The following is a 20,102-nucleotide window of genomic DNA, read 5'->3' as shown; positions in this document are numbered from 1 at the left end:
CATTTCATTGGAGAATGAGTTTAAATCAAATATATCGTTTGATTTTTTTTCTTTGGCCTATAAGCTGTTGAGATGTCTTCCTTCTTTGAATGTAATGAAGCTAGATGGCTCTTTGCCCTGTGCAGAAAAATACATTTCAATAACTCAGTTATGACACAGTTATTCTAAAACTACATTCACCAACCAAAAGGTGCTCAGCGTGATAAATGTGGCAATCAGAAGGTCAGTGTGTGGCTCCTTCACTCTACATTTGGGAAGTTCAACATTATTTTTCACCCGATGTTTAAAGGCAAAGAATATGTGTGTCTGTGTGAGGGGATTATAGTGTAAAAGTGTAAAATCACTTTTAATGGTTAGCAAGAGTTGAAAATCATAATACACCTATCAATTTACAATGTTTACATCCTGTTACAGTGTCACAAACCCTCCTCTGGCTTTCTTCTGCTAAGTGAGACGGTTGGCGTGTAAACATGGATGCCATCCCCTCACCGGAGCTGTAAAGTTTGCAAGCCCACGCTTCAGTTGGTTGACAGGTATAGTTTGGTAGACAGAGAACAATTCCCAAATGAAATGGCTTACAAAATGTTATGTTTTCATCCTTGAGCTAACTGGGACACACACCAAACAATCTAGATGGATAAAAAGAGATCAAATCTGTACATTTGATTTGGAAATAAGCCGTCCTTTTTAGATAATGCTATATTGTGCTGGCACTTTTCAGCTGCATGCAAACAACCATTTTTGCTACCATAGGGAAATTTGTCATATTTTCTTTGGCCAGCTTCAAAAACATGCATTAATACTTTCCATTTGCTTAGTTTAAGACTCTGGCTGAAGATTGCAAAATCCACTCTCTGACACCTCTAAAGCTCATTAACTAACACACTAATACTGCTTGTTAAGTTAAAATCGCCTAAAATGTAAAAAACAGTAAGTGTAACAGCATCTAAAGAAGAGCCAGATTAAATATAATGTGTTAATTTAATAGGCTTAGCTTTACTAGGAAAAGGATTTTGTTGTTGCTTTCTTCCGAGTTCAGTTTCTCTTGCTAATCGTCTGCAGGCACGAGGCGGTATGGATATTCTCATGAAAATTTCATCCAGCGAGGATAACGGTGTTTTCCAAACGTCTGTTTGTATCAGTGGAAACTGATTGATTGAAATGCTGAAAACGGTGTATGCAATTACCTGTAAAAACCACACCTGCACAAAAATGTAGAGTAAGGAGAAACACCTTCCACAAAGAAAGAAAATTACACCCACTCTCCATTTCTGAATAGAGCTGCTAAATAAACAATCATTACAGTCAACAAAGTGCTGATCTCAGCTGCTCTTTATACTTGTTTGTGAGGGACTTTGTTTGCTTGGGAGAGACTGGTTTCTGTATCAAACGTTTTACGTTTGGGTGTGTGTGTGTGTGTGTGTGTGTGTGTGTGTGTGTGTGTGTGTGTGTGTGTGTGTGTGTGTGTGTGTGTGTGTGTGTGTGTGTCCACAAATCAGTTGAACTGGGAGGCACAGCTGATTCTCTCGTATTTTAGGCCATAAAAGCTGCATTAGGCTCTGGTTTATGACAGAGAAAGTCTCTGATGGGTAAATGGTGAGCTGTAATGAGGTGAAATGCAGGACAGAAAATTTCCTGCAGCTCCAGTGAATAAACACAAGTGGTGAACAGCGGATTACTTGTACTGAATATACAGCCTCATCAGTTATTTATAGCTTAATTAACGTTCGGTCAGGCAAACGGGCAACCATAAATGCATTGTCATTTACTGTGGGAACGAGTTCACAGTTTAGAAAGACAATCAAAGATGTATATCAGGCCTAAAATGAGCAACTTGTAGCATAAAACTGCTTTTTTATTATTATTAAACGGGTTGTAACAGTGCAAAGCTCCTGAAAGTCAAAGGAAATAACAGTTTTAACATTATTTTGTAACTGGAATAGAAATTCAAGTGTTGCAGTAAATAAAGTATTTACAGTACAAATGGTAACAGTGGTAACTGGACACATGCGTCATTTATCCAGATTGTCTTGTTGTACAGCTTTTGTGAGTCATATCTGGAACTGTTGTGCATTTTTTTTTTTCAGTTTAAAAATTAAAACACTGTGTTGTGTTAATAGCTTCTTTCTTGTGTTAAAGTCTCCTGGGTTTTTTGTTCAGTGTGCACTGGTTTCTCCAGCAGGAGCCTCCGTAGCTGGGTGGACAGACAGAACAAGGCCTTCCAGTCTTATACGGAGCTTCTCCCACCCAGTTTCCTCTGAAATACAAAGAAATATAATGCTAATTAAAAGGTGAGATTCTGAGTGTAATGGTTAAATGAGTATTTGCACCTGTGAGAGCAGGGTTTGAGTCTGTATTGGTTCTTTCTTTTTTACTTAGAACATGGACGAAAACAGCAACCGTCTATTTTCAGTTTTTGTTTTTTGTTTGTTTGTTTGTTTTTATTTTTGCCAACTTCATTAAGACATTTGTATATACAAGTAAAGCTCACTTTTTGTTCTTGAAATCTGCCTCCTGTGTCCTATTTGAACCCAGTTTGAACTAAAAACATTAAACTGATCCCATATGTGTAAAATAAAACAGATCATTTGGATTTAAAGCATTTTCAAGATCTAATAGTAGACTAAAACTGAAACTACAACCAACAATGATTAGTTTATTAGCATTTGCATAGAGGATGATGTTTTCTACTTTAAAAAAATAAGCATCCTATGTGTCTCGGAGGAAGTCACGGTTTTGAGCTGCATCTTCAAACTTTTGGTGAAAAAGTGAACAAGCATATTTCCCAAACTTTACTTTATCAAGTAGTTGCAGACCAGCAGCGTTGCTTCCCTCCAGGTGCTGCCGAACACGTCCATGTTGGAGCACTTCCTGACAGCACATCCCACTCTGCTGGTGCTCGCCCACACCATCTGACACAAACCATAAACACGTTTTCTCTTGATATGCACGCAAGTGAAACCACACACATTTACAGAGGTTGAAGCTCATTTTGAAACACAGCTGTTGTCATAGATTGGTGTTTTCACCCACTGTAAAACTGCCCCATGTTTAGTCCACATGACAATTTTAAAACCCGGGACGATTCATTGCTAATTTACAATAAGCACTAATAAACTTAAACTTACAAACATACTCTCGAAACACTTAAACTCATAAAACTGTTAGGCTGCTTTACCCCCAGAAATATGCATTTTAACCCTCCAAAGCAAGAAAGTGGTGTTTAATAAAACAAAAGAGAAAGGGATCCGGCCTTTTCCAGAAAGAATAGACAATAAATAATTGATTATAATCTAAAGGATGAGTTTTTCAGTAACTGAAGCCACATTTTTTATACTGATGGTGCTATATTCACTATTTTACATGTGCAGGTACTTTACATGATGACATTATTATGATATACAACAGATCACAAGACATCTGATGGACGCACATTGATTCTGTGTAAAAACAACAACCCTAAACAAAGAATCTAGAGCATCAGCATCATAGAGTCAGACTGAGAATACATGAAGAGACAGAAAACACAGAAGAACTGTGAAAAGTGCCGAGAAAAAAACCACCAGATAAGTGCTTAGAAAAGCTGTGTGCTATTGTATCTATAGGTGAGCTGAAAAAATTCATGTTTTCACTGTTTTCTGCATTTTGAATGAATGAAATTGATAAATATTAATGTATTTTTAAACATCTTAACACTTAGTTTCGCAGTATGTACAAACATATAAATATCTAATTGTTATTATACAGCATAGGGAAAAAAAACACATGTTTAATTTTATCTAAGCTATCACTCAAATCACTGTGTATATCATACCTGAGTGTAGTGAGAGCACACTGATCCACTGCACCTGTTTGGGTAGGAGAAGTGATGCCTCTCATCGTTCCAGGACCTGACCAGATCTGTGATGGACTGGTACCTTTTAAATTATGAATCAACATATCATACATATAGTGTTTGTTTTATTTTATTAATAAAAAACAATTTATGATTATAATGAGTATTGAGAGGAATAGAAATATTTTCCTGCTATTATTTGCTGCTATTTTGATAATCATCATTACCGTTTCATGTTAATAGTGATGTTGCATTCAGATGCATTCAGATGTTCAAATATATTGGTATTATATAAGTCTTTATTATAGGTCCAGTAAGAACCACTTTAAATTGTTGAGTTGAATCTATAATTTTAAAAATGTTTCTAATGCTTCGATAATCTTAAAGGTTTCTGTGTAGACTGCAGGGACAGGAAGTTACATGTGTTTGAAGTTGCAGGCTTCTGCAGAAGTGAAACTGAAACCAGAGTTTAACTGCAAGTTAAGAGCAGGGTGTTATTATGCATGTATCGTTGATTAACACACACACTTAGTTAGAGGGATCACTGATAGGGGAAAGTTCAAATTGTTTTGCTTGGGGTGGCTTTTAGACTATATTAGGAGGAGCAAACATATTAGCAGATCTGAAAAGGAAAAACCTGTGTTATGAAAATGATTTTAATCTTTTATACATGATTGCATTTGAGCTTATTGAAGAGCTGTGGCTCCTGGTCAAGTGAAGGTCAGAAACTCTTGGCGGGCGTTAATGAGCAGCCAATACAAGGTGAGAAGAACAGGAGCTCTGAAAGGAATTGCAACACACCTGCTTACATGTCATATGCCTGGAGTTATATCCTTATATCCTTATATCCTTGAGAGCTAAGAGTTAAGTTTGTATCATTTATCATTTATATCCTTTTAAGTAAGTTTAAGTTTCATTTATGTTCAGTTTAAGTAAGTTTCCTTTATGGTTTGAGTATCATCATTCGAGTGTGACATTTAGCCTAGAAATTACACAGAGTTCAGCTGTGTATGTGCACAGGCCTTATGTCTGGCTAGGACGAGGGGTGTGAGGTGAGCCGGAGTGCAGGAGAGGTCATGACACATACATAGCATACACTGCAGACACACACACACACGCACACCATAATAGATCTATTTTGGTAGGGCAGAAGTGAAGATGTGTTTTTGCTGCAAAGGCAGAATTGTGCCGACGTACTTAGAGGAAGTGCAACAGATGTCCTAGGAGATAAGCGACAGCGAAGACGAGCTGAGGGGAAGCACCGACCCGAAGACAATGTTCTTTAAAACTATGTTAAAAGTCATTGTGGTTTTGGAGTGACGTATGCTTTGTTTAAATCTGCCTAGCAACAGAAAAGGGGGCTGTACTATCTTAACCCTATAAAACTGTTGTCTGAATATGGTAAAGACAGTTCAACACTGATTGGGTTGTTGAACTCACACATGTGTTCATTAAAATGCCGTCTAAATTGCACACGCCTGGATCTGTGGTTATTTATGGATTCCTTCTCTCAACATTGAACCCTAACATGAGAATTCAGTGTTTCCGCAGTTTATTAGCTATGTACTACCTTCCTGAAGTGACTGACAGGTTTTGACCCACGTATTTCATGGCCTGTGTCGGACTGTGATCCCAAACGCATCGTGAAGCCCATGAATCAGCTGACTTAGCAAGTTCCTCATCCCACAGCTGCATAAATAGCAGAAAAGGAGAACAACAGAGGAGCTGTCACTAACAAGCAATCATTAACATGACATGACATTTTTTCCTATTCTGTAAAAAACACCCAACACACAAACTCATACACCCAAACTATGCAGGCAAAGCTCCCAAGTCAGGATCACATTATTATTGTTTTTCTCCATGGTTACTTTTATTGAAGGTCCAACAATAAAACAGTAATTTATCACTGTAACTGATTGCAGTGACTAGTGGCTGTAATGACTAATTCTGCTATTTTATATTGTTAGGTGGCACATGCAGTAAAAAGTAGCATAGCCCTCTGAAATACAATGAAGAACTTTAAAATAACATAAATAAAACTACAAAAATACCCCAGAATTGTATTTAATGCAAAGTTATCAAGAAGATATTGTTTTGTCTTGAGCACTGTAGAGTATTTTTTTAAGTTATTTGTTTTCTTGACATATTTTATGTATTCCAGACTCTGACTGATTAATCAGTTGGTTGATATTATAGCCGATATTGGCTTATCACCAATTTACTGGATTCAGCTTACATGGATGGATTTGGAAATTCTGTAGTTTCATAGTTTGTCCAGCAGAGGTCTCTGACTCCCCATTTTCAATGCTTTCAGCACTCTCTGTAGCACATGTAGCAGAGCTGGGGTCTTCACTATAAGCTGCCTGCTAGTTTGTATAATGAACTGCTGTAAGTAACAATCACCTCACCATTTAACCTTTTTAGTACATTTCATACAAACAAACTGTCTATATGTGTCATTATATACAGCGTAGAATATTTATGATACGCGATACAAGTGCCTCACCATGTACTCCATATTAGCAGCAGGAGGAAAGACCTGAGAGCGGACTCGGTTATGGTAATCCAGCAGGGCATTCATCTCTCTGGGTGAAATTGCTGGTTTACGTCTGCTGCGATAAGCATTGATGCCTCCAGGCATCATCCACAGGGTGGCAGCCAGCACAAGCTGAACACAAGCAGTCATCTGAGGCCTGTAGAGGAGGAGGAGGCAGCAGCTCTGAGGAGCAGAGCAGATTATATGATAGTCAAATTTACAAGTAAAAAACACAGTCAAATCCCAGGTATATGGTAATTAAATAAGTTATGTGCTGATTTTGGTTAATTAAACCAGATAAGAGGCAAAAGAGTGTCTCATCAATATATTTGTAAAGGTGACCCTTTTTTTTGCAACTATTCATAAAAGGAAAAGGGGTCACAGGGGCCAGTTTAACTCTCTGGGTTGAGCAAGTGACCTTCTGCTGCAGAGAGAAATACATCAGCCTGGGTTTGAGTCTGACCTCAGGGCCTTTGCTGTGTGTCTTCTCCCACTTTCTCCACACTTTACTGTCTCGTGTTTCACTGTGTGCTCTCTGACAAAAGTGAAAAAAGCTCCAAAAGGTTTTGAGGTCACTTTGCGATGTGTTTTGTTTCTATTACCTTTATTATTTAATAACAAATTTGAGAAATATCATAAATCTTATGGATTTTATAAGAAGTCCACATCAGTTATCAATCACACAATTAACCTACTTAGAGGACAAACGAAGTATAAAGTTGGTGTAAGATGAAAAATTTGTTAAATAACAAGAATGTCAATACATTTCAGTATACCTAAATTTAATGCATTTTCCCGATCAGAAAATATAATTTCAACCATCCACTGTTTGATTTTGTTTTGTTCTTATTGTTGGTGGTCTTCAAAAAAAGTATGAGTAAAGAAGTATTGGTAGTACAGAGCAAGGTATTGATAAAAACCATTAGATCAGGTCAGAAACCATGCATCACATTGTTGCTGTTTGCTAAAAGATTAAACGTTCAATTAATTTAAACACTTCATTATCACATGTTCATTTTCTTTGCGGTCTTCAATCATCCCTCGTACACCGTGCATGGAAAAATCTGAGCCTCGTACCTGCATCAGTGGATCCTTTCATAGAGTCAGACAAGCTGCAGAGGAGCTCCTCACTTCACAGTGAGCGTTGGCAAACAAGCCCGTTTGTCATGTGTGGGTGGCAGTTTTAACTGAAGCACAAACCCTCCAGTATCCTGCTTCTTCTTCTTCTTTCCTGAAAATTTATTGTCTGTCTCTTTCGTTCTCCTTACTTCACAAACACAGGAAATTGCGTCTGAGAACAGGAATCTCAATCATAAAATATTTTTGACAGGGTCAGAACCACATCTTATTTGATTTATGAAAGGACTTTGTTGGACTTTACTTGAACCTCTGTATTTATCATCAGCAGCAAGTAAACATTTTTACAATGAATTTTGCATTTTATATGTTTTAACTGTATATTATTGTGCATTATTCTTAATTAATAATGCAAGCTTGGTTATATTATGTTGTCATACATCTGACTTTGCAGTAATTTCTAAGTGTGGACAAGAGGAGTTAGAGTTGTGGTTTTAACACCTAATGATAAATACTGTTCAAAAATGAATATTACTGGAATCAATAACAGATATCTTTATTTTAAATAAAATAAGAATTCAGAATTTCAGAGCTTGAGGCTGGTTTATGGGAGATGTTTTAGTTTCCTTACCTCGCTGGATTTCTTCAATAAAAAATACAATAAAAAGCTGAATAAGCAGGATGATAGGAAGCTTGTAGGAGATGGGCGAAGAATGTGCATTTAACAAAAAGGAGGGAGAAAGTGGCTGCAGACTCAGGGTTTATCTGCAGCTATTGTTGGTTCAAGAGATTTTGAAGACTGCATCACCTGGATCTACAGGTAATGGGGTCAGAGAGATGACACAGGGGAAAGCACAAAACTGGACTACAAAATGATGAAATCTTTACTAGATATAAATTTTGCCAGTGATGTCATGACCATATCATTGATCATGTCCAGACTGCATGCAGTCAGCTGATATTTTTAGAGCTCTCAGTGAAAGTCCCCTTATATTTATGCTTCTGCTCTGCATGCTGGATCTTCTCCATTGTATCAAAAAACAGAGATCCTACTAGTTTAGGGATGAAGCTGCAAGGATGCACGTCTAGCAAGTAGGGCAGTGGAATCTGCTGGTTTTAAATGATACAATATTTTTCTAGCACATGATTGCACATTCCATACTTTAGATCATTTCTGCTGAATGTTCAACTCTCAACCACTTAGGCATGAATAGGATGTTCTCTGCAGTGGTGACAGTCTTACCCTAAGAAAGCAATTCATGTTCCAAATTATATTTTTATATGGAGATCAAGTGATTATTATAGCAGCTAACATAATAAAATACTTTATTTCATCTTGAAGTTTCATCTGGTCTTCAAGGTCATAATTTGTCTTTGTTAGAATTTTACTTTTACATACTTTTCTTTCTTATTCTCATTTGAAACGTCTAGCTTTTAATAAATAATTGAATCTGAATCTTACAACCAAAGTTTTAATCTGATGTCAAATGTATAGAAGTCCATTACTGTATATAGTAACTATTAAGTCTAATATACCCTAGTAAGCTATAGTACTTTTGGGAAGATACAATCAGTGCAGTCTGCAATTCTGTTGAAGAAAGATGTTGAATCTATTTAATTATTGTAGAAAAATAATTGATTTCTGTGATTTTTTTTTTTTTTTTTTTTTTTTTTTTTTTACACATGTGCATTAAATTAAAGTTGATTACATCAATTAAGCGTCACGAGGCGGAGGTTGGGGGGTGGTTCCCTTTTTTTTTTGCTGGGAGTTGGCAGCCCTATTAGTTAGGTTGTTTAATATTTCTGCTAAGTACTCTTTAAAACACCAGAATAGGGAGGATGGTGCAGGTTTAAGTTTATTAGCTTGATGAGTGTTGCTGAACTATGAAACATTTTGGGTCTAGTATATTTTTTGAATACAGGTATAGCAGAATAGCTTTAGTGTTATGTTTTTTTAAAACTTGACTATGAACTTATACACAATGCAGCAAGATATTAAAAAAAATTTATTAATTAAAAATTACACTATATTGGATTCATATCGGTATCGGCAGATATTCAAATTTATAATATCGGTATCGGACATAAAAAAGTGGTATCATGCCATCTCTAGTCTGATTACCTGCCCTGTTTGGGTCACCCATGTCGTAATGTCCTGCCCACTCTTTGTTTCTCCCTTTTTCTGTGCCAGTATTTTGCTTCATCTGTGAGTCTTCAAGTGATTTATGAGTTCTTTTATTCTTTCCTGCACCATCTTACTGAGATATATTTGAGCGGGTTTCACAGAAATCCTGTTTACGCACATTTTTACTATACTTTATGCACATGGCTCTGCTTTGTGCATTGGAATACTGTGTACATCTTTACTTGCTGTCACAATCAGTAGTTTTCTAGATCACCTACCCCTGCATTTCCTACTTGCCTCGTTAGTACAGCAGAAGAGATAGACTCAACATCAATGGCCACATTTTGTCTGAAGCTTCCACTATGTCACCTGGCTGGTCAGGTGAGCCCTCTGAAGTGTAGCCTTCAAAGTCATGCAGCATACGTCCATACAGGCTCAGCAGAGTGCTCCCAGACTTTGTGATTTGTGTGTGAAATGGCCAGAAAGGCAAAAAAAACCTTGAACACACAAAAGGTCAACGTCATATCGTGTTGTTGATCCTTTAAACTCAAGCACTTTTTCCACTTGCCTGTCTGTAACTGGCAACTGTTTATTTTTTATATCTACTTTATATCTACTTGCACTTTATCGTATTAGTATTATTCTTGATTTTTAGTTCAAATCTCTTTGGCATTCTGTCAGTGGAGCTGAATGAATAGATTAGCTTGAGCTTAATGTACTGAATGCAAAGACCCAACTTTTAAAATTAGCATCAGCCACATGCATGACACTTTTAGCACGTAGTTGATATATAAGTCGTCACACATCAAAGAAGGGAGAACATATCCATCAAACCTGCCTGTTAAATATCAAAAAAAGAAGGAAAGAAAAAGGTCAAGCAGCGCAGGCTCAAAGTATATTTATTCAGTCATCTGGTGCTTCCCACTGACAGAGGAGAAAGGTGAAAGTGTGGCTGTACTGCAGAGTATTTGCCAGCCTCAAAGGAAAGAAAGGTATTGTGATAAAATCTTTAAAGCTGAGCTACTATTCACTAACACTGTAGGAAACATCACATGGGGGCTGCAGCAAAAATCAGATATATATCAATATAAAACCATAACTCCTAAACTGCATGCAGAGGCTGTTTGACATTAGAACAGTGTGTTTATAAAAGCAGGGATCAGGATAATTATGAGAAAATGATAAGTGGTGAAAAATTTTGTTCTGCTTTTGTCATTTTAGAAAAATCTCTGTTAAAATAAGGTGGGTGTGATTTGCTAAAACTTTAGCTTACATCTTTTCAGTTGATTAGTATTTAATTTTGGCATTTTTAGCCCTTTTCAAAGATGTTAAACATATATTTATATGTATTTATATACTTTTTAATGGACATTATTGGCTGTCATTTAACAACAATGAATACAAATATATCAGAAGTTTATTTTTCCTAAATGCACAAATGAACTGCTGAAATAATTTTAAACATGGTGCTCCATGGGGTATTAGTTCTCAAGAGTCTGGAAATTTGAATAGTGAAACTTCACCAGGGTGGTCAGAAATAGGTCAAACCTTGGAGAGGATAATTATCTGGCTGGACTAGACCAGTTTTATTTTGGTGTTTGGAGTCTCTCTCTCACTGCCTGCAGCATGACATCATCTGGTTCAATGCACTGCAGGACAGTTACATGCAAACTTCCCTGTGACATTGTGGATTCTGAAAGGAGATGAGAAGAACTCATTGACCTCCATATTTACCTCGAGAGAAGCAGAAAACACACCTTTGTACCAATTAAACATTTGCAGTGATGATTGTTGCAGGAGAATTTTTTTAGTCTTCCATCTTGTTCTTTATCACTTGAGTAAGGCCCTCAAAAGTTTAGTTTCATCAAATGTTTTGTCTTGCAAAAAGATTCCCTTTTTTCAATCTAACTACAGAAATCTGAGGTGTGATTCAATCAGGTCTTGAGCTGTCGGAAATGTAATCTGAAACCATTAAATCTGGATGGTTTTTTTGCCTCCTGACAGAGTTTGTAGTTTGGCAGCAATCCTTGAAGAACAATCAGCCAAACCGGAGGCATGCCTGGAAAATTGCTTTTTAGAGAGGCTTGTTTGCCAAGTCAGAGTGCACTGGGGACAAACTTTGTCCTTCAAGGGGAGATTTATTTTACTCCAGTATAATCACAATCAGTCTGCAGGAGCAGGATTCAGTTTTACAAACATCAGCACCGGCTCTCATCAACACTTCCATTAATTACCTCGAATTGTATGTGTAGACAGTGAAAATATATGCATATTATTTGCATTTATATCTATTTTTTTTTAGTTATTATCATTAAATAATTTAAAAAAAATGTTAATTACAAAGTATGAATATATTGTGTTGCATGTAATAACACAAAAACTGGGAGAAAGAATTTAAATGTGACCCAGAAACAGAACTCTTTTAGCAACTTTTCCAGTAGATAAATAATGTAGATTGCATCACAGTGCTGTTGGTTTAACGAGGAAGACATACCACATGTGGATATAAGGGGAATTTGACCAAATGCTGTCAAAGAGGTGTTTTTTAAGGTTCAGGGAGACAGGATACAGAAGATCTTTCTTCCTTTCTTTCTTTCTTTCTTTCTTTTTTCTCAGATCATCTCAGTGAGTTCAGTGAATTCATTGTACTGAAACGGCCTCAACAGTCCCAAGTCCCAAATCCAACAGGTAGAGGTGGAGATTCACAATATGGAGCTGCAGCCGACATACTGGCAGCAACTGTGTGACGCTATCATCTCAGAAGGAACCAAAATTTCTGAAGGATGTTTCTAGCACCTCCTAGGGTAGCTGTAGCTCAGGAGGTAGAGCAGGTTGCCTGCTAATTGGAAGGTTGATGGTTTGATCCCTGGCTTCTCCAACTGACTTTGGGTAAAATACTAACCCCAAGTTGCGTTTATCAGAGTGTGATGTCAGATAGAAAGAATTTACATAGGAAAAGGTGAATGAGGCAAGCACTAAGAACCAGTCCTGAACAAACGTTTTGTGAACATTCTGAATTTCTTTTAATATGATTTTCCTGGTGATTATTACCTTTGTTTTTACAAAATTACAGCTAATTTAAATTCATTTAACATTTTGTAATAACTATTCAAAGAAGTTTATAGGGGTGTTCCAATATGCCTACTGGCTGGTCTTGGTTTTAGGACTGTGGTTTAATTGTTTTCCTCCATTTGTTATGCCATTTTGGGTTAATATGTATATCTACGAAAACATATGTCAGATACAAAGAAAGTGAAAGGAAAGCAAGTGTTAAGAAGAAAGTAGCACATCATCCTGTACAGTGGGGGCGCTATCCATTTGAATTTACCGTTTGTAGCTGCCGTTAAAAACAGAAAGAAGAACAATAAAATCTCATTGGTTGACCTGCAGTGACGTCAAAGCAACGTTACCCCTCCCCGCCGGTGTAGAGCAATGGTCAGTAGCGTCAACATGGCGTCGTTGGATGTCATTGTGGATAAGTTGGTGGTACTGTGGAGGATACCGGCCGTCCGACAGAAGTTCCCCTGGAGTTTTTTGCTCATCTCGGTCGCGGGGTCCGTCCTGAAAGAGCTGGAGCTCGTCCCGCAGACGTATTTCAGCAGCAGCAAAAACGCCCTGAACGTGTAAGTATGACGACGCGATTGGTTAGCTAACACAGCCGATTCATTCAAGCTCGTGGGCACACCTGGCGTTCACTTTAAGGTGACCTAAAAGCACCTTTATAATTTTCTTTTTTAATGTTTTAATGAATTTGGCAAGACTGGAGAGATGTCGGTCAAGGGTGACCTGTTCGATTGTCGGGCTAATGAAGTCCTATTTGTTGAACACAACTCAAAACAAACAAAAACGTCAACAAAACTGACCCATGTGTACGAAACATTATAAAATATAAGTCCCTAGAAACCAGTGTTAGGTTTGCTTTTCACTAAATAAGGACAAGTAATAACACTGAGGATTTCTGCTTGGCTTACCTGGTTTTTGTAGGAGCAGAAACTGGCAATTGTTATTATTTATGTCCTACTATTTATATTTTTGTTCCATGCACAGCTAGTGTGGAGCATCCACAATTTCGTTGTACATGTACAATGACGATAAAAAGCTATTATATTCTATTGTAAAAAGAAAACTGTAGATATGTACCAGTATATGTGCTGGTGTTACAGATGGTTAGAAACAGGTAAAAACCAGGAGTGTGGACCATAAACATTCTGTATTGGCCCAGGAGCGTGAAATATACATTCTGTGTACATGTGAGATTAACATTAACTTTATCTTGAAGTGGTAAATTGTTTCATCTGACTGCTCTGTTTGTCTTGCAGGTATTTTGTTAAAGTGTCCTGGGGCTGGACGCTGCTGCTGCTAACCCCCTTCCTTCTACTCTCCAACGCCTCCTTCAACAGGAGTGTCTCCTTTCTCGCCCGGCGGCTGCTGTCTCTGGTGGTGGCAACAGCTGTCTGGTACATCTGCACGGAGACCTTCTTCTACATCGAGGATGTGACCGGTTCTTGTTATGAAAACAGCTTGGTAAAGGTTGATTACAAGGATTTCACATCGAAAGCTGTCTGCAGGCGGGCCGGATTCCACTGGGTTGGCTATGACATCTCAGGACACTCCTTCATCTTGGCGTACTCGGCACTCTTCATCATGGAGGAAATTGCCCCAATGAGCTCTCTCAATACCACCAGCTTGTCTGGGCTTCCCAGGAAGGTCTTGAGCCTGCTGTATATAGCCTTGAATCTTATCATGATCATTTGGGTGTGGATGTTCACGTGCACCTCTGTTTATTTCCATGATCCATCTCACAAGTTCTTAGGAACCATATGCGCCCTGCTGGGGTGGTATTTAACATATCGGGTTTGGTATCTAAAGCCAATGTCACCAGGACTTCCCCCTCAGCGCCACCCAAAAGAACAGAAGCCACATGCCTAAGCTGAACACACAAGTAAAACCATCCTCAAAATAACACACTACATTTGACGCTATCTGCATCCAGGTCCAAGCCAGCAACTCTACTTGAAGCTATTTTAAGTAATTCCCCTCTTCGCAGGCCGGTCACCTTGTACACAATGACTTGCTTGCAATCCTTCATCTGTTTTTATCAGCTGCTGATCCCAAAATGACTTGTTGTAATCTGAGATAAAACCACAGAGCTGCTCTGCTGCCCAGCTTCAGTCCTCTCACCTTCAGCCTCAAGGTTCGCTATTATTTGCCTGCCTTACAAAAGTATTTGCAGTTTTTAGATATTTATGGGAACAGTTGAGAATGTTTACAGCTCCAGTTGTATAGCACTGATGATGTGTGTTTTTTGCAGACCAATGTACAGTAAATGTTCATTGTTATTTATTTAGAAAGCTTTGAACAAGTCACTGTAACCCAGTGAAGCTGCATTTCGTCCTACGTGTAATATTTTAAATCTGGTTTTTTGATCGTGCATGATTTGGGGTCAGAGTAACTGTGTGTCAACATTAAGTGTAGTTTACGTTTGTTCAGGGATGTAGAATGTGGTTAGGAATAGGAATTTTAATATATTTAATTAAGAAATATTATTAAGGTTGGAAATATTCAGTATTGAGCTTTAACTAACATTTATTTTCATCATTAATTGATATAAAGAGTTTTTTTTTTCCTGTTAATTATTTCATGAAAAAATGCCTAAACTGTTTAAAGAAAACTATTTATTCCCTACAGCAAAGATATAGTTTAAAAACATGGAGGAAAAACAACTTTATACTTATGTTGGCATCCGCTTTCGAAACACTATCAATTTTTATTTTAACTGGTCTTTAAAAGACCAGTCAGACCAAGATTAATATTCTTCTGTGCCATAATTTTCTGTTTCCGAACAAAAGCTATTAAAAATGCTGAACAGTGTAGTTTACTGGTGCTCCCTTTGCTTTTTAGGATTCAGCTTCAGATTTTTCTTTTCCATAAAGTTTATAGTTAGTTGGGTGACCCTGAATCATCCCTTAGTTATGCTGCTAGACGACTTCCCATGATGCACTGAGTACTCTCCACTTCACACGTGTTTATTCGTCACTGCTGCATGTCATTAACTTCTGTAGTTTGTGTTTGGACCTGCTTGTTGGTCGTAATCTCCTGTCTTGCCCTACTTAACCCTCAAACCCCAGCTGGCCTAGGTTAGCCCTCTCTTCCTTTTTAAAAGGGAGTTCTTCCTCCTCATTGTCACTAAGTGCTTGTAGGGGATCATCTGATGGTCCTTAGCTCACACTATAAAGCACCTTGATCTGTGTGATTTGGCCTTATATGAATAAATCTGAATTCCCACTTATACAATCTTGCTGCCTTAAACACTCAGCAGTACATCTCTGGTAGAAACCACAGCATAAATTTCACTTTAAAAGCTGAACTTTTATATTTTTGATTTACACAGTCAGCAGGAAGGAGGAGCCAGAGAGATTTGTGTAAAAAGAGTGAGCTATGAGAAAAATATAGAATGACACCAGTCATATTTTGTTAAACTTCTGTTAAGCTTACATATGTAAATCACAGAAGAATGTTTCAGTTTTCTGCTGTTGGGATTTATGTATCAAATATAAAAAAACGGACTTTCTCCTCTGTGCAGGAAGCTCTGAGTTTTTGTCCAAATAAACCAACAAAAAAAACGTTCCATTATTTATTTTCATTATTTATTGGTCATTGATGGCAACTGAATAAATTAAGGCTTATGAACAAACATCATAAAAAGCACCATAAATAAATGCATATATAGAAATATAAAAAATAAAAAGTAAAAAATAAAAAAATACTATAGTGAAATATAATGGCTGCAAATCACAACTGGGATTTCTTCGACTTGAACTCTTTGTTGGATCCGAGAAGTACAGATCCGACCCCTCGGGTAGTGTGATTTCAGTCAGAGGAAGCAGTGGAATCGTAACAGCTGTGCTTGCAATAATCAAAATGTACCAGGCGTTTACAGTGATTGGCTGGTTATGACGTTTCTTGGCATTTGCCCCCACAGTGTCAATTATTGAACCGTTTTAGCATGAAAATCTCAACATGAATGAGAACACAGTTAAGCTAATTATTTGATTTATTTGTAACTGGACACATATCTCCTCTTTTGCTTGCTTTCAAACTTTGGAAATCTCATTGACCTCCCTTCTGAACATCTTGAAATCAAGTACTTTAATGTGTATCTCAAATGTCTTCTTTCCAGACAAGAAGGATTTATTGATCTCACTGGCCGCCCTGCATTCTCCATATCAAAAATTAAACTGGGTACACTTTGGTTTTCTTAATAAAAAACAGATTCTGCTACAAGACATGAAACAGCAACAAACTTCTATTAAAGGAGTACTGATCATTGTCTGTGGTTCAGCCTTTTCTGCTGCAGTCAGATGCTAATCACCACCTGCAGAGCCGAGTTTGTGTGACAGTGGAAAACAGGGCGCATCCTGGAAAACTCTCCATGACCTCTGTTATTTATTAATGTCTTGAGCAGCAGTTATAATGAGAGAATGAGTCGCTGCACTGTGAGTTCTTACTGCAAGAATGTCGGGATAACCAGCCAAGAAAAAGCAAAAGCAGCTTACAACTCCAGCCAGCACCTCACAACAATGAGTTAAACCCAAAGAGCGCACATGATAACATGGATTTTTTTAAAAAGCACAGACATCTGGCAAAGAAACACAAAGTGGTTCCCGTTAAAGGTTAACATAATGTGGAGTAAGAAAAATAAACTGCATTAAGAAACAACGAGACAGCTGGGAAGGCTAGCTGAGAGGGGAAAGGCTCTGCTTCTCACCATCATGCTCCTTTAGCCTTCAGATGAGTCAGCTTTTTCCTTCCCTCGTTCCCATTGTTTAACCTTTAAGCTCATTAAAAATTAAGCATGGTAAAATAAATGTGACCGTGTGTAATTAAAAATATCTATCTGTTAAAAACAATCTTGCATCTGTCAGGAGGAAGTCAGCAGAGACAAACAAACAGCAGTGAATTCCAGTGCGCTTTTTCTTGCTCAGTATTGCTGAGGGACCGTCTCAGACACGCGGTGCAGTGCAGGTGCTTCAAAGGTTACAGTTACCAACTGAATATTTAGAAATCTGTGGCTTAGTCATGTCATAAATTCTGCCTCTGGGCCACAAAAAAACCCCTCAGTGTACACAATACGAAAGTAATCCATGCAATGAAACATACATCCTAACCCTAAGTCATCACTATTGTGCCATAGATGCAGAATTTATTGTTTTGCTATCAGTAGAGCCAAGTGTAACTTTTCAAACACCCAGATTTTCCTCTGCTCAGCGACAAAGATAGTGACAGTGGACCGCTGTGTGCTGTGTGATCTGTGGTGCTCTAAATAAACTGACTCTGGACACACGTGTGCATGTCTCTGTGTGTTATTACATTTTGGGTGTACAATAAGTTAAAGGAGCACTTTTAGAGTTTGGGAGATTTTTCCACTTTATTTCTGAGGGTTAGATGAGAAGATGGGTACTGCTTTCATTGTGTGCATGATCATGAAGCTACAGCTGCTTAGTTCAGCATTAAGACTGGAAACATTTGCATGAAATGACGGTCTTCTCAAAGACCCACACACTGTTTTGCACCTTTAGCTTCCCTAACGTGCTTCTATCAGGAGCAAGGTTTAGTCCCCCAAAAGAAACACAAATAGACAAAAGCAGATTTCTTCTTCTGCTCTTGTTTTTAAAACTTTCTTTTTAACCTTTCCCCTTTGTGATTCATCATGACACTGGAAGATATTCATATCTTGTAATGTGACACACTTTATGTATGTTTGATACTCTGCTTTACTTTATTTTAAAAAATAGGACTAACAACCAGGTAAAGTAGAACGACAGTCTGACTGGACCACTCAAAGCATTTCCACTACAAACCAAACATTCACATTTTCAAACAGCACTTTGTCTTACTCACATCCACACCTATGGCCAATTTAGAAGCAATAATTGGCCCAACTTGAACATCTATGGAGCTGCTGAAAGAAAAATCCAGCATATAGTGAGTGCTCCCAGTCAACAGTGCAAACCACCACACCGCAATGTCATGCCACCCAAAGTGGAGTGGCAGTTTGAGTCATTAGAAATGTGTTAAGTGATTTGCACCACTTAAGCACAATATTGACTGAAGCGCGCCTTGCATTATTATCCAAATTATCTGCTCAGTTTTAATATATCAGATTCTACTGTCCAGCAGTGCATATTGCAAAATATAGCTAATGTGTTTGTGTTTAATCAAATTACATGTGGAGTGTGACAATTTGACTGAATTATCACTAGCTGAGTGTGATAATTCGATTAGACCTAGCATGTTAACGGTGAAGCATAATTATGTTTTTCATATTTAAATGAGACAAAGCCATTTACTGGTCTTGGCTTCTGTTTCATGCCGTTTATGTGAAAATCACATTCTATACCTAGCTGGTGCTGGTATTCACATTTCAGTGACAGAGCAGCTGTTTTGCTTGTTTTCAGTGTTTAAACTAAGCTAATCACCCTCTTGGCCTGTAGCTTCATATTTAACACCTACACAGAGAGTAGTATCGATCTTCTCATCCACGCCTCATCAATAAAGCCAATAAGCACATTTCCCAAAATGTCAAAGCATACCTTTAAAGTTTGCCTCCATCCTTTCATCATTACATGTGGCAGTTTCTGGCAGCACAGCACTTTTCAGAAAGTAATCGTCATGTACATGTCCCTGTGGTTTTACTGGTTATACCTCAGGTAGATGGAGGAGTGAGGAGCAGGTATGAGTAATGACTATAATAGTGGCATGCGAAGGTCAGTTAAACCCTGTTGTTATTGTGTTTAAAGTTTTATCTGGGTTTTTTTTTTTCACTTTAAGATTTCAGTGTAGGTGGACCTGATGCATGCCTTCAACAAAAGTTAAATGAGGACTTGCATGCACAAGAGCTGCAAGTTTCCAGTAATTAAACTTTAACGAAGGCCTTGATTACCAGAAAATGTGCTGTTAAGAATTTCTTATTATGGAATGTTTTAATATTTCTTTGTTCACCCAGGTAAGTAATAGTGTTCTCTATATAGATTCATTATGTTTTCCTGCAGTCATAAAACATTACAGAAAAGTTTAAACATCACACAAATACACAGACATATAACACAACAAGTGGGCATTCACTACATGTATTTCTTTTTTAAATACCAGTAGGCAAAGTAGCCCATCCCGCCCAGTGAACCCATGAGAAAAGAGGCCCCGAAGAAGGACGGCGGCTTCTTTTTTACCATCCGGAAGGCGTTGGGTAGGACTGCCGACAGGAGGGTCGTGTGGATGTCACCCAAGACCTTTCGAAAAGCGTAGCGTTTTTGCACACGCACAAAAAAGGACTGCAGGTTGGGCCGACTGCCGTCCTCCCAGTATTTCTTAGAAAGTCCCAAGAACTTGAGCCTGTGCAACAAGGCTCCGAGGCAGATGTCAGCTAGTGTAAATTCAGGTCCACAAAGCCACAACTCACACTTTTGGCCTGCGAAGCAAAGAATGTGATAACATCACTATAGAAAACGTCTGGTTTGTGCTGTGAT

General features: G+C 37.9%; 3 protein-coding genes across 4 annotated transcripts in view; 1 reads left to right on the top strand and 2 right to left on the bottom strand.

Annotated features, from left to right (window-relative positions):
* Positions 1-1,837: 1,837 nt before the first annotated feature.
* Positions 1,838-7,586, bottom strand: r3hdml (R3H domain containing-like). Its single transcript, XM_031725735.2, has 6 exons — positions 7,452-7,586; positions 6,345-6,557; positions 5,406-5,524; positions 3,815-3,917; positions 2,797-2,912; positions 1,838-2,257 (listed from the first exon to the last, which is right to left on the bottom strand). Exons 1-6 carry the CDS (start codon positions 7,455-7,457, stop codon positions 2,134-2,136), a joined length of 681 nt encoding a protein of 226 aa, XP_031581595.1. The 5' UTR covers positions 7,458-7,586; the 3' UTR covers positions 1,838-2,133.
* Positions 7,587-12,974: 5,388 nt separating this feature from the next.
* On the top strand, positions 12,975-16,204 carry fitm2 (fat storage inducing transmembrane protein 2). Its single transcript, XM_031725726.2, has 2 exons — positions 12,975-13,199; positions 13,896-16,204. Exons 1-2 carry the CDS (start codon positions 13,009-13,011, stop codon positions 14,503-14,505), a joined length of 801 nt encoding a protein of 266 aa, XP_031581586.2. The 5' UTR covers positions 12,975-13,008; the 3' UTR covers positions 14,506-16,204.
* Positions 15,204-20,102, bottom strand: part of gdap1l1 (ganglioside induced differentiation associated protein 1-like 1) — a 28,234-nt gene continuing 23,335 nt past the window's right edge. For both annotated transcript variants that reach the window (XM_031725746.2, XM_039604870.1), the window contains one exon: positions 15,204-20,044. In XM_031725746.2, the coding sequence (XP_031581606.1) occupies positions 19,701-20,044 (344 nt within the window). In that variant the 3' untranslated portion in view covers positions 15,204-19,700. The remainder of the gene's footprint in view (positions 20,045-20,102) is intronic.

This window comes from Oreochromis aureus, linkage group 20 (genome assembly GCF_013358895.1).
Source record: "Oreochromis aureus strain Israel breed Guangdong linkage group 20, ZZ_aureus, whole genome shotgun sequence".
Classification (NCBI taxonomy): domain Eukaryota; kingdom Metazoa; phylum Chordata; class Actinopteri; order Cichliformes; family Cichlidae; genus Oreochromis; species Oreochromis aureus.
Note: the sequence above shows the minus strand (reverse complement) of the source record. Positions and strands in the feature narration are given on the sequence as shown.

Coding starts and splice junctions, on each gene's coding strand:
- r3hdml (XM_031725735.2), bottom strand. Junction 3,918..5,405: donor CTGTCAGTCACTTCAGGAAG/GTAGTACATAGC, acceptor ATAATTTAAAAG/GTACCAGTCCATCACAGATC. Junction 2,913..3,814: donor TGTGCTCTCACTACACTCAG/GTATGATATACA, acceptor GGTTTGTGTCAG/ATGGTGTGGGCGAGCACCAG.
- fitm2 (XM_031725726.2), top strand. CDS start 13,009: ATGGTCAGTAGCGTCAACATGGCGTCGTTGGATGTCATTGTGGATAAG. Junction 13,200..13,895: donor AGCAAAAACGCCCTGAACGT/GTAAGTATGACG, acceptor TTTGTCTTGCAG/GTATTTTGTTAAAGTGTCCT.